This window comes from Argopecten irradians, chromosome 3 (assembly GCF_041381155.1).
Source record: "Argopecten irradians isolate NY chromosome 3, Ai_NY, whole genome shotgun sequence".
Lineage (NCBI taxonomy): Eukaryota > Metazoa > Mollusca > Bivalvia > Pectinida > Pectinidae > Argopecten > Argopecten irradians.
The window spans coordinates 48,203,169-48,218,711 of record NC_091136.1 but is presented as its reverse complement, the minus strand read 5'-3'; the positions used below and the strand labels follow the sequence as shown (position 1 = coordinate 48,218,711).

General features: G+C 36.7%; 1 protein-coding gene across 1 annotated transcript; it reads left to right on the top strand.

Annotated features, from left to right (window-relative positions):
• Nucleotides 1-867: 867 nt before the first annotated feature.
• Nucleotides 868-15,445, top strand: LOC138319714 (arginine-hydroxylase NDUFAF5, mitochondrial-like). The gene is made up of 10 exons (XM_069262853.1): nucleotides 868-1,257; nucleotides 6,548-6,588; nucleotides 6,874-6,985; nucleotides 7,224-7,330; nucleotides 7,797-7,836; nucleotides 8,407-8,517; nucleotides 11,211-11,293; nucleotides 14,085-14,179; nucleotides 14,766-14,845; nucleotides 15,269-15,445. Exons 1-10 carry the CDS (start codon nucleotides 1,033-1,035, stop codon nucleotides 15,398-15,400), a joined length of 1,026 nt encoding a protein of 341 aa, XP_069118954.1. The 5' UTR covers nucleotides 868-1,032; the 3' UTR covers nucleotides 15,401-15,445.
• Nucleotides 15,446-15,543: the final 98 nt, after the last annotated feature.

Here is a 15,543-nt window from a genome sequence, read left to right as displayed (position 1 = left end):
TTTTATGGACACAAAATTATTTATACCATTATACAGATCACTTGTCATGTCCCAGCTAGATTACGCAAGTTCAATCTGGTATCCATACAAAAACAAGGAAATCGACCTGATAGAAAGTGTTCAACGACGGGCCACCAGATGCCTGCCCGGACTACAGAAATTTCCATAGGAGGAAAGGCTGAAAAAACTGAAATTGCCCAGTCTATCATACCGGCGTATGCGTGGGGACATGATTGAGGTGTTCAAAATGATTTCTGGATTATATGATAAAGACTGCTGTAACTGTATAAGGTTATGGTCAGATGTGGCCCCCAAACATAGTGCTAGAGGAAATTCAAAAAAACTCTACCCCCTACATTCAACATCAACATTGAGGAAAAACTATTTTACTGTGCGAACTGTCAGAATTTGGAACTCTCTTCCAGAATCTGTTATATCATCACCTAATATAAACTGTTTTAAAAATAATTTAGACAAATTCTGGGAAAACCAAGACCTACTCTATAATTATAGAGCAGAGTTGTCATTATGAACTGTGTTAACAATATAAACATGAACACCTTGAAATTATCAACATGGTAATCGAACATTTCTTAAAAACTTAACTAACGAAACTTTATAGATTATTAGAAGGAGAGTTGTACTGTATGATAATACAATATCTCTGATATATTGTATTTTATATGCCTATCAGGAGGTTGTCAATGTATGAAAAGAAATTTAACAAACTTTGTAACAATATTTCAAAAATGATTCGAAAAAGTTGGCCGAGTTACTTGCGAGCTAGCGGTCTACTTTGTTTTTGTTTACATAGAACACGTGTTCGAGTTAAAAATAGACTGTAGATTATTTTTAACCAATCAAAAATCGTCTTCGTTACAAGTGCGAGCCATCAAATATGGATGCCGCCTTGTGTAACCTCCTGTCGTTAGCTTGTGAAATCTAATGTATACGCCATAATTTAGCGTTGCACTACGCTAATAAGAGTTAACAACAAGTTAGAAGTGACACTAAAACTTACTAAAGACGAATATGGTGTCTGCATCTTTGCTGAGGCGGTCATGGTGCATCTATGCCTGTTTACGCTGCAAGGTGCCCTCCACTCGAAGGACGAACTTGGTTCATGCTTCGCGCAGTATGAGTGTCGGCCAACAGAAAAACATTATGACTGTTTTCGACAGAAAAGCAAAACGAATCCAAAAAGATAGGACAACAATTTTACCTGATTACGAAGTTTACGATTATATGAAAGAAGAGGTAGATTTTAATTCAGTGTTTTGTCTCAAATTAAAACTAACATTAAAATGGTTAACAGGTTAATTTATGTACCTTAGCGTTAGTAATATGAATTTAGGCAAAGCCTCAGAAGAGCACAGCTACATGTAAAAGATTATAACATCATAACTTTATATTGTCTATATTTTTCTACGAGATTAACAATAAAATATATTTCATTGACATGCACATACTATCGATAGTTAGAAAGAATTCAAAATAATCCAAATGGAATAGTTCAATATATTTCAATCTTGTTTTTATCAGATGCAGGGAAAACTTGGCAATATGCCATGCTATCAAAAATATACGCGGGAATCTGTGCCGTCATATTTGGCGTCACAGGTTTTGTGACGTCGCTGCTGACAGTGCCGTGTGCTTGAGAACATACACAGTATATATTGGACCAGTACATTTATCGTGATGGTCTTTGTATATATGTGTACATTAAAACTAATTACAGTAGTTTTAAAGCGTAAGCCGATTACACATTTAGTCTAGTACAGAAATTTCAAATCTCGTTGTGCTGATAACGAGAATTAAAACATTGCTGCCTACATGGAGGCGCGAGACTTTTCCCGCGGGACACAATTTCAAAGTCCAAGGGGTACTGAAATCTATATGCTCACACACATGTTATGGTTAGTAGAGCTGCACTCTTATAAATTTAATTAAAATTTGAATTAGTCAGGTATAGAGGCCATTGAATTGGTTCGGCCTATCGGACCAATTTAAATAATGTGTTCAGTAATAAAATATTTCGATGATCAGATAGTGAAATTAGTAGCTACTGTTATAGAGGAAAAGATATCACCTACTATAAAATCCGTCAGAAGGTGATATCTACGATGGGCCTGTTGGGCCATATACGCCTTGTTAATATACACTTCAGCAACATTGTTTTGACAGTAATTTCACACAAAAACGTTGTCGGAAACCACAAAAGCAGTCAAGTTTTGTCAAGTGTTGTACAATTCTTTTTTTTGGTCAAATTTTGCTTTGCTCTCAGGTTATTTTGACAACACTGTGTTGGCTTGTATAGCGGCTATACGCCTTTCTCTATATGTCACTTTTCATATTGTATTTTGGGACTGATCGGTCAACAAGATAATGTTGCTTTGAGATAATCAACATTCCATTTTTTTGATAGTTAAAGTTTGTTACGGCTAATTCTCAGAAAGTACTTGAAGGGATCTTTCTCAAATTTCATATGTAGGTTCCCCTAGGACCCTAGAAGTGCATATTGCATTTTGGGACTGATCGGTCAACAAGATGGCCGCCAGGTAGCCATCTTGGATTTTGATAGTTAAAGTTTGTTACCGCTATTTCTCAGAAAGCACTGAAGGGATCTTTCTCAAATTTCATATGTAGGTTCCCCTAGGACCCTAGTTGTGCATATTGCATTTTGGGACTGATCGGTCAACAAGATGGCCGACCAGCCGCCATCTTGGATTTTGATAGTTAAAGTTTGTTACGGCTAAATCTCAGAAAGTACTGAAGGGATCTTTCTCAAATTTCATATGTAGGTTCCCCTAGGACCCTAGTAGTGCATATTGCATTTTGGGACTGATCGGTCAACAAGATGGCCGCCAGGTAGCCATCTTGGATTTTGATAGTTAAAGTTTGTTACCGCTATTTCTCAGAAAGCACTGAAGGGATCTTTCTCAAATTTCATATGTAGGTTCCCCTAGGACCCTAGTTGTGCATATTGTATTTTGGGACTGATCGGTCAACAAGATGGCCACCAGGCAGCCATCTTGGATTTTGATAGTTAAAGTTTGTTACCGCTATTTCTCAGAAAGTACTGAAGGGATCTTTCTCAAATTTCATATGTAGGTTCCCGTAGGACCCTAGTTGTGCATATTGCATTTTGGGACTGATCGGTCAACAAGATGGCCGACCAGCCGCCATCTTGGATTTTGATAGTTAAAGTTTGTTACCGCTATTTCTCAGAAAGTATTGAAGGGATTGTTCTCAAAATTTCATATGTAGGTTCCTCTTGGACCCTAGTTCTGCATATTACATTTTGGGACTGATCGGTCAACAAGATGGCCGACAAGCAGCCATCTTGGATTTTGATAGTTAAAGTTTGTTACGGCTATTTCTCAGAAAGTATTGAAGGGATTGTTCTCAAATTTCATATGTAGGTTCCCCTAGGACCCTAGTAGTGCATATTGCATTTTGGGACTGATCAGTCAACAAGATGGCCGCCAGGTAGCCATCTTGGATTTTGATAGTTAAAGTTTGTTACCGCTATTTCTCAAAAAGCACTAAAGGGATCTTTCTCAAATTTCATATGTAGGTTCCCCTAGGACCCCAGTTGTGCATATTGCATTTTGGGACTGATCGGTCAACAAGATGGCCGCCAGGTAGCCATCTTGGATTTTGATAGTTAAAGTTTGTTACCGCTATTTCTCAGAAAGCACTGAAGGGATCTTTCTCAAATTTCATATGTAGGTTCCCCTAGGACCCCAGTTGTGCATATTGCATTTTGGGACTGATCGGTCAACAAGATGGCCGACCGGTGGCCATCTTGGATTTTGATAGTTAAAGTTTGTTACCGCTATTTCTCAGAAAGTATTGAAGGGATTGTTCTCAAATATCATATGTATGTTCCTCTAGGACCCTAGTTCTGCCTATTGCATTTTGCGACCACCATCTTGGATTTTGATAGTTTAAAGTTTGAAAAGCAGAAAAAAGAATTGTAAGTTTGAAAAGCAGAGAAAAGATCCCTCTTTCATTTGTCAGACATAGATCAATCTTTGGTGGGCGCCAAGATCCCTCTGGGATCTCTTGTTGATAAAATATTTTGTTCAAATTTTGCTTTGCTCTCAGGTTATTTTGACAACACTGTGTTGGCTTGTATACGGCTATACGCCTGTCACTTTTCTAATGTTGCTTTGAGATAATCAACATTCCATTTTTAGCCCACCATCATCAGATGGTGGGCTATTCAAATCGCCTTTCGTCCGTGGTCCGTCGTCCGTTCCTCTCCCGTCCTGTCCGTCCGTCCGTCCGTTCCGTCCTTCCGTCCATCCGTCCGTTCCGTCCGTTAACAATTCTTGTTACCGCTATTTCTCTAAAAGTACTGAAGGGATCTTTCTCAAATTTCATATGTAGGTTCCCCTAGGACCCTAGTTGTGCATATTGTATTTGGGACTGATCGGTCAACAAGATGGCCGCCAGGCAGCCATCTTGGATTTTGATAGTTAAAGTTTGTTACCGCTATTTCTCAGAAAGTACTGAAGGGATCTTTCTCAAATTTCATATGTAGGTTCCCCTAGGACCCTAGTTGTGCATATTGCATTTTGGGACTGATCGGTTCAACAAGATGGCCGACCAGCCGCCATCTTGGATTTTGATAGTTAAAGTTTGTTACGGCTAATTCTCAGAAAGTACTGAAGGGATCTTTCTCAAATTTCATATGTAGGTTCCCCTAGGGACCCTAGTAGTGCATATTGCATTTTGGGATGATCGGTCAACAAGATGGCCGCCAGGTAGCCATCTTGGATTTTGATAGTTAAAGTTTGTTACCCGCTATTTCTCAGAAAGCACTGAAGGGATCTTTCTCAAATTTCATATGTAGGTTCCCCTAGGACCCTAGTTGTGCATATTGTATTTTGGGGACTGATCGGTCAACAAGATGGCCGCCAGGCAGCCATCTTGGATTTTGATAGTTAAAGTTTGTTACCGCTATTTCTCATAAAGTATTGAAGGGATCTTTCTCAAATTTCATATGTAGGTTTCCCTAGGACCCCAGTTGTGCATATTGAATTTTGGGACTGATCAGTCAACAAGATGGCCGCCAGGTAGCCATCTTGGATTTTGATAGTTAAAGTTTGTTACCACCGCTATTTCTCAGAAAGCACTGAAGGGATCTTTCTCAAATTTCATATGTTAGGACCCCAGTTGTGCATATTGCATTTTGGGACTGATCGGTCAACAAATGGCCGACCGGTAACAACTGACTGATGAATGGGGAAATGTGCTATTTTGATACCATAAGTTGACATTTTGATAGTCTCTATTCTCTCGTTACGATTGTGATCTGAAATGGCAATGGAAAGATTACAGATAAGAAGCGTTTATATTAAAGAAAAAAAACAAACTTTAAAATCGTGCTCAAAACATTTAATCTATAAATGTGAGAAATTGACTGTGTATAGAATTGAAATTAATTAGTTTTAAGATACTATTGCAGTGATAAATCTACGTGCGCATCCCGAGTCCTGGACTCACAGAATTTTAAAAGGACCCATGAAATTTCTGGGAATTGGTATCTATAACACTGTGGGACCCATTGTTTTCACAAAAACCATTGAAAAGGACCCAAGAAAATGTTTCATCTGATAATATTCCGAGCTAGCCAAGCTCTGTATCAGTGCTGGTATGGGTCTGTCGACAGTAAGGGGAGGGGAGAGTGCAGGTCGAAAGGGATCAGTTTAAATGACCTCTGTGAGATTAAGTCCCCGAGGAGCTGTCAGCTAATTTTAGTAGGTAATCAAGATCAATGCGATCTATGTTTTGTCTGGATAATTAGAGACGTTTCGTTAGACAGTCCAGGTTTAGATGTTGTGGAGTACAGATTGTTTTTATGGAGAACAGAACGTTTGAGCTCAGATGTTATGTCGATATCATTGTATGTGGATTTATATATAAACTGTAAATTATTTTACTGATTTGAGTCTGATATCTTCTCACCTACAACAGTACATTGTATCTATCAAATTAGTAAACAATTTTTGATTTTACAAATTGTAAACCTGATATGGGAAATTCTTATATGAATTTAAGGCAAAGCCTCTGAAGAGCGCAGCTACATGTAAAAAATGTACATATAGGGTATATATAGTTAGGATTATAATCTCAGAATTAGATTAAAATTGTTTAAACCAAGGATTTATAAGTGAGAAGGACTTGTCACTCAGGGTTTCGGACAAATCAGAATTAAAATTGTCCATATGGGAAATACAAATTTCTTATACCAGAAATTCTGAATGAAAAGGAAAATGGCTTGCCATACAAATGAACATCTGAAGTAATATGGATTACATATTGCTCAATATCATATCAATAACACCATTTTTAGATGCCTGATACTGGACTTGCAAAGAAACTGTTAATTATATTATCGAAAATGCATTCTTTGTGTAAAATTTATGAATGAAATAATTATATTTGTTGTATGGTTAAATCTGTTTGAATCAACTTTTTCTTGATAATACATTATTGTTCAAATATGTTGCTAATCATGTATCATCTCCCTTTTTAGGTTGGATATAGATTGTTTGACAGAATGTGTGATGTTAAAAGGTAAATATATTTCCATCGCATAGTTAGTTTGTTGCATTTGTTGGTATGTTGTATCTGAAAAATAAGAGGTACTCTGTATCATAAGGACCAATTGTTCTTCCAAAAATAATTTTAAAAAAGTTTTTGTTACTCATACGAACAACAGGTATTGTAGACCTTATGACATATTTCTGAAGATAATGTGAAGAATTAATGTTGAACCTTTTTGGATTTTTATATAATAAAAATCCTTTTCAATGTATGGCTTTGCATCTAGATGGATCTCTGTCATTTTTGTTTTCCCAGAAAGTTTAAGCTGGGTATAGACCTGGGGTGTGGGAGGGGCTATGTGTCCAGACACCTGTTAGCTGATATGGTGGAAAAAGTCTACATGTGTGACTCATCAGAAATGTTACTGGTAAGTCTTATTGGCTGTGTGTCATACCATATATGTTGCCTTCCAGAAGACGTAGATGAGGGAATGAAAGCATCACTGTAAAAAAAAAATATGAAGATAGAAAAGAATGAGGTAGCTGGGTTTATTTCCATTTTCTTTCGTAGTTTACAGAAAAATACATAGCTATAGCTAGTTACTTTAAACATAACAATATCAACCAATATCAGCATTTTGAAACATAACTTTACTTTTCATTCAGGAACAAGCACAGACATCTCCAGAAGTTCCAACAACAAAGATGGTTGTGGATGAGGAGTCCCTTCCATTTGAGCCCAACTCAGCTGACATAGTATTTAGTTCACTAAGGTAAATGCTGCTGAGGCCTGTTGTCATGAACATTCTAACGATATCACATTATGGAATCATGAAATAAACTTGAACATAAACTTTGGTTTAGCTGATCAAAATCTATGTAATTTTTTTCTGTAACATCATCTGTGATAGAGCAAGTCTAAAGTTATGACTGTTTTAGACTTTGAACTGTTTTGTGACCTTGAACATCCTTCCATGTTTGACCTCATCATCAGACCTATGGGTATTTACATTATGATGACCTAATGTTTCATTGTATATTAAATCCTAGCACTGTCATTAATTACATAGCAGTCCAACAGATACTTGGCCAGATGTTGGTGTATTAGAGTTATTTTTAAATGCTTTAAAAGTTTGGTTTGTTTAGTTTTGCATCTTATAAATAATCAGGATCATGCTTTAAAAGAAGAAAATACATGTAAATAGTTTATTGATCAATGTTAATGTTGTTATGTTTTAGTTTGCATTGGGTCAATGATCTTCCTGGCTGCTTTAAGCAGGTAAGCCTTGCTACTTCATTACTCTATTAACTACAACTTCTCAAATACTGATTATCATTCTTTTTTCATCTTTGATATGTTCTTGTGCCAAATGTCTATATGATAATAACTTGTATTGACTTCCTATACTGTTATTTATGTAGCGGTAACAGGGGTCAGAAAACAGTATTAATAACACATCCTGTAGAGTACAACTCAATTAAAGATGTTCCACTGCTGAAAAACAGTATTTTTTCTCTATCAAAAACAGGAGGAAACAAATTACTATTTTTCTTTAGTTACAAAAGTTACTTACTTTATACCATTACCACCATTAAAAAGGTTGAGCTTCAAATTTTATTTCAAAATAGAAATATTAGAAATAATTAATTGCATCCCAAAAAAGTCTGTGGCACTATATCCTAGGTATATGGAATGAAGTAGTGATTGCGGGTGTAACAAAAGCAAATAATGGGTATCGTTTATGTCCTGTTGGCGATGGAGCATCTTTAAATTAATGGTCATTAAACTTCTTGAAATAATGCTTATGTCTTCCCAAAACATCTTTACATTCTTTTTTCTTGTACAAAGGTAAACAGGACGTTGAAGAATGACGGTGTATTCCTGGGTTGTATGTATGGGGGAGACACAGTGTTTGAGCTGCGTGTGGCATTACAATTAGCTGAGATAGAAAGAGAAGGGGTTTGTATCAATTATGCTCTCCATAGAAAAATTGTGTTTTTAAATGTTGTATAAGTAATGCTCATGTCACTGTTTTTATAGATTGAATCTTGCTTTGGTCGATTTCATGGGGTGATGAATCGAGTTGCTCTTGAAACAAATTGAATTCATGTTGAATTTGTTTCAAGAGCAACTCAATTCATCACCCCGTGAAATCAACCAAAGCAAGATTCAATCCTTATATTTCAATTCAGTCATATTAGATTTTTTATTAAAAGGTTTTGCGAGTCTCTGGGCCTGTGCAAGTCTACAATGAGAGAGATAAGAAAACAGTGCGTTATTAGAATACAAGAATTAAAAATAAATCGCGCAAATATTACAATTTGTCATACATTTATTTAGAAATAATTATATTATCAATATAATCCAGTTGAAACATAACATTTAAAATAGATTTAGAAATGATTGTAAAAGTCGTCCGCTGAAGCTGCGGAAGGATAATGTTTAGACGGTGTGATACGGTTGTCACCCGCTTCGATTCAAAATGGAGAATCACCTTAACGTGATAGGAATGGAAAGGATTTAGTGGTTTATGTAGCCTTTAGCCTTGATACAAGTTAAACAACTGATTAAAGGTAAATCAATATTTATTGACTTTGATATAGTTTTTCTTATTGTCGTTTAGGCTTCATCATTTGTTTGTAACAGAGACAATCTAACCTAGTTTCGACACACATCACACAGGGATATGGCACATTATATTCTTCTTTGGTAGACAATGTTGTTTGACTCCAACGATAAACAAAAGTCAGTAAAATGATAAAAGACAGAAAAGTACACGTCTCACTCCTCCTTTTTAACCACCGCTGATCTATCATCTCATCTAGCCTAGGCCTAATAGGAAGGTATGCCTTCTTAGGCAAATGTAGGTGTAGATGAAATATTTTCTTGCACAAAGCCCGATGTTAAGATACCCAATTTCATGAGCAAATGAAACAGGATTTTTAGGTCACCTGAGACGAAGTCAAGTGACCTATTATAATCGCCTTTTGTTCGTCGTTGTCCGTCATTTTAATATCATATCAATATTGGTCCTGGCTGACCCTCTGGGGGCAGAGGGGCGGGGCCAAAAGGGGTCAAATAGGCTTAAACTCCAAAATTCTTCTTCTTGAATTCTGGAAATAGTATAATCAAATACTCTTTATAGAGGAAAAGGTCTTGAGGTGTTTTATGAAAATTGTGAATTATATGACCCTGGGGTCTCACGTTTCCCCCTGGGAAGGGGGTCAAGTTTACTTTAGTTTATATATGAAAAATACATTAATGAACATTATTTGCTCAATTTTCATAGGAAATGAGGCAAACTTGATTAGAATTATTAGCCTGGGATATAGTATTTTAACATCCATATCAGTCCTCATTGACCCCTTGGGGGACCAGAGGGGCGGGGCTAAACAGGGTCAAAATGACTTAAAATTTCAAAAAATCTTCTGAGATCACAGGTTTGATGGAAGCAAATACTCTTTATAGATTAAAGGGACAATTCAGTCTAAGAGAACATTACAATTTGCACATATATCAGAAAAAATCCAGTTCTAAATGGAAATTAGATCAGCCGATTTTACTGTGATATGCCAGAAAAGCCCATGGTGGTGAAAATGCGTGTGAAATGTGCAAACTCGCTCGCTGTCCGCCATTCTAATTATGGTCAAACATCTTGTATGCCGAACCCTGTCCCTTGCTCGTAGAGTAATGCTACTTTTGTCTAGAACTGCTCGAATCGCTCTGACAGTAGTGTGTTTACCTTATTAAGTGAATTATCTTGCCTAAAAATCATTTTATCACCTCAAACGTGGCTATGTAGTTCATTTGCTTAACGTGCGTGACTTTGGCTTGGATATGGGTACAGCGTACATCTTGTACCTGCTTAATCGTGTTGATCAACGATTTGTAATTACAATGGTCTCCATTAAAATACTAAACATTGACGTGGAATTTGTCAATAATTTATGTCATATGTTTCATAAGAAATTTAGAACAAAACATTTATGCTATATTTTGCTTCTTGGTTATGTAAAAGAATTAGCCAGTATTAGCCGGAGTGAATTGTCCCTTTAAATAGTCAAATTTATTACATCACTGACCGATATCAAGGGCCAGTATATTAGTGTTTATATGTCTTTGTTTCATTCTAAACAAACTCAGGTGACCGTTAAGGCCCATGGGCCTCTTGTTTAAGTAGTTTCATTGTGTCCAACTTCAGTGAAAATTGAAATATTTAAAGTTATTGCATAATAGTATAATTATATAAGCAAACTCCAGCGAGATGTATTTCACAAGTAAAGCAATGATTTTCTTGTATGGGATGGTGCTCCTAGAGACTAAAGCAAAGTAGTTGTATTTATTTTACTTTCGATACATTATGATTATATACTGTACATGGTTAAAACATGCACAAATAATACTATCATATGTTTTTAAACTGGCTTCTCAATGATGGAGGGAACTTATAAGCCATATTCGATTACTGTGGAAGCTGATGTCAGAGTCAGCTTCAGTATTAGTGAATTTGTCAGTATTATAATTTTGGAATGCTGGATTCTTATCTATACATTTCTATTTATCTCGGGTATCAATTTGATTACTATATGTAGCTGTATTTATCTTCTGACATCTTGTTATACAAGATCTAACAAGTTCTGTCTATTTCACAGGGATTTTCTCCACACATTTCTCTATTTACGCACATGACTGGACCGAAATGGTTGAACAGACGGGATTTACTAGCTGACCTCTGGTTAGAAATGTAATAGAAGGTAGAGAGTCGTAGATAACTCTAAATTACCAATACTGATTGTAACCTATGAAAAAGCGTTTAAAAACAAAGTTAATACATGGTGTTTTGGGAAAACTGATATGTTGAAACGGAGCTGAGAGTTTATATGCGATCAAGTACTTTTCTCCACACAATTCACCATTTGGCTAGATGCACATGATGGAATTCTGAAGAACAGAGCTGAGTGGCCATATACTATGCATACTCTGGTTAGTATACCATGTATAGAAGGAAGCAGAGTATCAACATAACCTAGATATACAAATACTGAATTGTCGGTATTTCGTTGTAGATTAATTTTAATGTTAAGCATCGTCAGTAAGTCTTAATACATAGATTTGTTTTGTTTTTCGTCACACCTGGTGATGCGGTCGGGGTTTTATAATCACATTTGATAACTCTAATCTGGTGTTACAGGTCACACCTGATGAACAGTCGTTTGTACAACGATCAAGTACATGGGTTTGTTACGTATTTGTAGGGCAGAGTACAGATAACAGATGATTTGTTAAGGTGTTACAGGACATTGATGAGTTTACGATAATGTACTATATATGTATTGAGTTTTATGATGGTTTTGAAAGTGAACTTTATTCCAGGTTTAAGATGGTCGACATTGTACAGCATTATCAGACTTGGATTTTGATAGTTTTTTGTTTCGGGTAACTTTGTGAACGAAATATTCAAGTATCTTTTCAAAGAATAGTCAGAGTAGTCTTAGACTCATGATTTGTTTTGACTTTTTTAGTCCACCATCATCAGATGGTGGGGTATTCAAATCGCATTTCGTCCGTGGTGCGTGGTCCTTCCGCTTGTTCTCTGGATTTTGATAGTTTAAGTTTGTTACCGCTATTTCTCAAAAAGTGCCAAAGGGATCTTTCTCAAATTTCATATATAGGTTCCCCTAGGGCCCTAGTTGTGCATGTTGCATTTTGGGACCGATCGGTGGACAAGATGGCCGACAGGCGGCCATCTTGGATTTTGATAGTTTAAAGTTTGTTTCCGCTATTTCTCAAAAAGAACTGAAGGGATCTTTCTCAAATTTTCATATACAGGTTCCCCTAGGACCCTATTTGTGCATATTGCATTTTGGGACCGATCGGTGAACAAGATGGCCGACAGGCGGCCATCTTGGATTTTGATAGTTAAAGTTTGTTACCGCTATTTCTCAAAAAGTGCCAAAGGGATCTTTCTCTAAATTTCATATATATAGGTTCCCCTAGGGCCCTAGTTGTGCATGTTGCATTTTGGGACCGATCGGTGGACAAGATGGCCGACAGGCGGCCATCTTGGATTTTGATAGTTAAAGTTTGTTTCCGCTATTTCTCAAAAAGAACTGAAGGGATCTTTCTCAAATTTCATATACATGTTCCCCTAGGACCCTATTTGTGCATATTGCATTTTGGGACCGATCGGTGAACAAGATGGCCGACAGGCGGCCATCTTGGATTTTGATAGTTAAAGTTTGCTACCGCTATTTCTCAAAAAGTGCCAAAGGGATCTTTCTCAAATTTCATATATATAGGTTCCCCTAGGGCCCTAGTTGTGCATGTTGCATTTTGGGACCGATCGGTGGACAAGATGGCCGACAGGCGGCCATCTTGGATTTTGATAGTTAAAGTTTGTTTCCGCTATTTCTCAAAAAGAACTGAAGGGATCTTTCTCAAATTTCATATACAGGTTCCCCTAGGACCCTATTTGTGCATATTGCATTTTGGGACCGATCGGTGAACAAGATGGCCGACAGGCGGCCATCTTGGATTTTGATAGTTAAAGTTTGCTACCGCTATTTCTCAAAAAGTGCCAAAGGGATCTTTCTCAAATTTCATATATATAGGTTCCCCTAGGGCCCTAGTTGTGCATGTTGCATTTTGGGACCGATCGGTGGACAAGATGGCCGACAGGCGGCCATCTTGGATTTTGATAGTTAAAGTTTGTTTCCGCTATTTCTCAAAAAGAACTGAAGGGATCTTTCTCAAATTTCATATACAGGTTCCCCTAGGACCCTATTTGTGCATATTGCATTTTGGGACCGATCGGTGAACAAGATGGCCGACAGGCGGCCATCTTGGATTTTGATAGTTAAAGTTTGCTACCGCTATTTCTCAAAAAGTGCCAAAGGGATCTTTCTCAAATTTCATATATATAGGTTCCCCTAGGGCCCTAGTTGTGCATGTTGCATTTTGGGACTGATCGGTGGACAAGATGGCCGACAGGCGGCCATCTTGGATTTTGATAGTTAAAGTTTGTTACCGCTATTTCTCAAAATGTCCTGAAGGGATCTTTTTCAAATTTCATATGCAGGTTCCCCTAGGACCCTAGTTGTGCATATTACATTTTGGGACCGATCGGTGAACAAGATGGCCGACAGGTGGCCATCTTGGATTTTGATAGGTAAAGTTTGTTATCGCTATTTCTCAGTAAGTGCTGAAGGGATCTTTCTCAAATTCCATGTATAGTTTCCCCTTGTACCCTAGTTGTGCATAGTACCTTTAAGGACTGATCCATAATGCCGTTCGGGACTGATCAATAAACAAGATGGCCAACCGGCCGCCATCTTAGATTTCATTGTTGTAGTTTATTACCACTATTTATTAGAAAGTACTATAGCGATCTGATTCAAATTTTATATGTAGTGTGTTTGAAAAAGTTTGAAAAGCAGGGAAAAGATCCCTCTTTCCATTGTCAGACATAGATCATTCTTTGGTGGGCGCCAAGATCCCTCTGGAATCTCTTGTATAAAAGAATGATTTAAAAATTCAGGTATGGGAGAAAATAACTGCTCTTGGTCCCGTAGACCGTCATTACACAGGGATACAATGACAGCAGCAGCCGCCATTTACAAAGGTAAGGTTCTAGGTCCACTTACACCTGGACAGGTGTACATGTATATCACCTGAGGACCACTAAGACAGACTGTGGTAGTGGACATCCTTTACTTTTTAAACATTCTTTTATGCTTATGTACATATATGTATTGCATAGTGACTTTGATTGAACGCCTAATATTTGTAGAGTAGACCCTGTTGGATCGAGTTTTTCTTTTCTTGGGAATAAATGTAAAATGCAAACCAATAAGTTTGTCCTGTGTTTTAAACTGAACAAGTATCTAGTGAATCAGGCTACATTTTGGTTTCTAGGTAGGAATCTAGAACCACATGTAGAAATTGTCCTTTATTTTGATATTCCCATAAACAATGCATTGGTTCAGAGTAGACTTTGCCCACTACTAGATACTATGACATTGTTATATTGTAAACCAATTTTCTTTCATATGGGAATAAATATCAACCTCTTTTATCTTTGAATTAAAAAACTGTGAAAAAAAAGCAAAATTAAGTAGCCACAAAAGAAAGTTAGTTTACAGCAGTTTACTAGCAGAAAGTTAAACCTTACTCATCCCTGTTTACTATCAGTGGTGGCTATGTTATAGAGATGTATGGAGACGAAGAAGGTGTTCCAGCTACATTTCAAGTCCTCAACTTTATAGGATGGAAACCAGATCCATCACAGGTAATTATGTACTGCTACTTGTGGTAAATGGTCAAAAGACTTAAAATCAAACATAAATTACGCTTTTAACTATGATTAAAATTTAACAAAAATATGCTATTAAGTTTGGTTAATGGTTGAAATTCAACTATGATGTTGTCTATGACTAAAATTCAACAGAAGTTATGTTGCTAACTTTTGTTCAGATTTAATGAACGGTTAATATTCAAAATTAGATATCAAAACACATGTTTATTATTGCGAATGATAAATACGTAATGCAGTAATAGAATATAGAGTGATAAAATAATATTACAATGTAGAGTTGGCTTCAAAAATGACTTTCAATGATACTCTTGTCGATAATTCAGATAAATGACATAAATTCTACCTCACAAAAGGGCGTGAGATACAGTACTACCCACTATTCCTTTATATTTGTAGCCTCAAGCTGCAGAGAGAGGTAGTCAGGACTTTTCGTTTAAAGATCTTGATAGACTGAGTGAGCTGACAAAGGACATCGAGAAACTGAGAGGGGACGATAAGGACACGGGTGATAGCAATGATAAATCCTGATAGTGTGTTCATGTACATAGATGATTAATAAAGTGGAAATGTTTATTAGGATCTCTGTCTCTGATTGAGTAGTTGGCAATTCTTTATGGCAATTTGTGCAAATATTAACAATATTAAAAACAAAAGTGCAGGGTTGCTGATTT

Coding starts and splice junctions, on each gene's coding strand:
- LOC138319714 (XM_069262853.1), top strand. CDS start 1,033: ATGGTGTCTGCATCTTTGCTGAGGCGGTCATGGTGCATCTATGCCTGT. Junction 7,837..8,406: donor TTCCTGGCTGCTTTAAGCAG/GTAAGCCTTGCT, acceptor TCTTGTACAAAG/GTAAACAGGACGTTGAAGAA. Junction 14,846..15,268: donor GGAAACCAGATCCATCACAG/GTAATTATGTAC, acceptor TTATATTTGTAG/CCTCAAGCTGCAGAGAGAGG.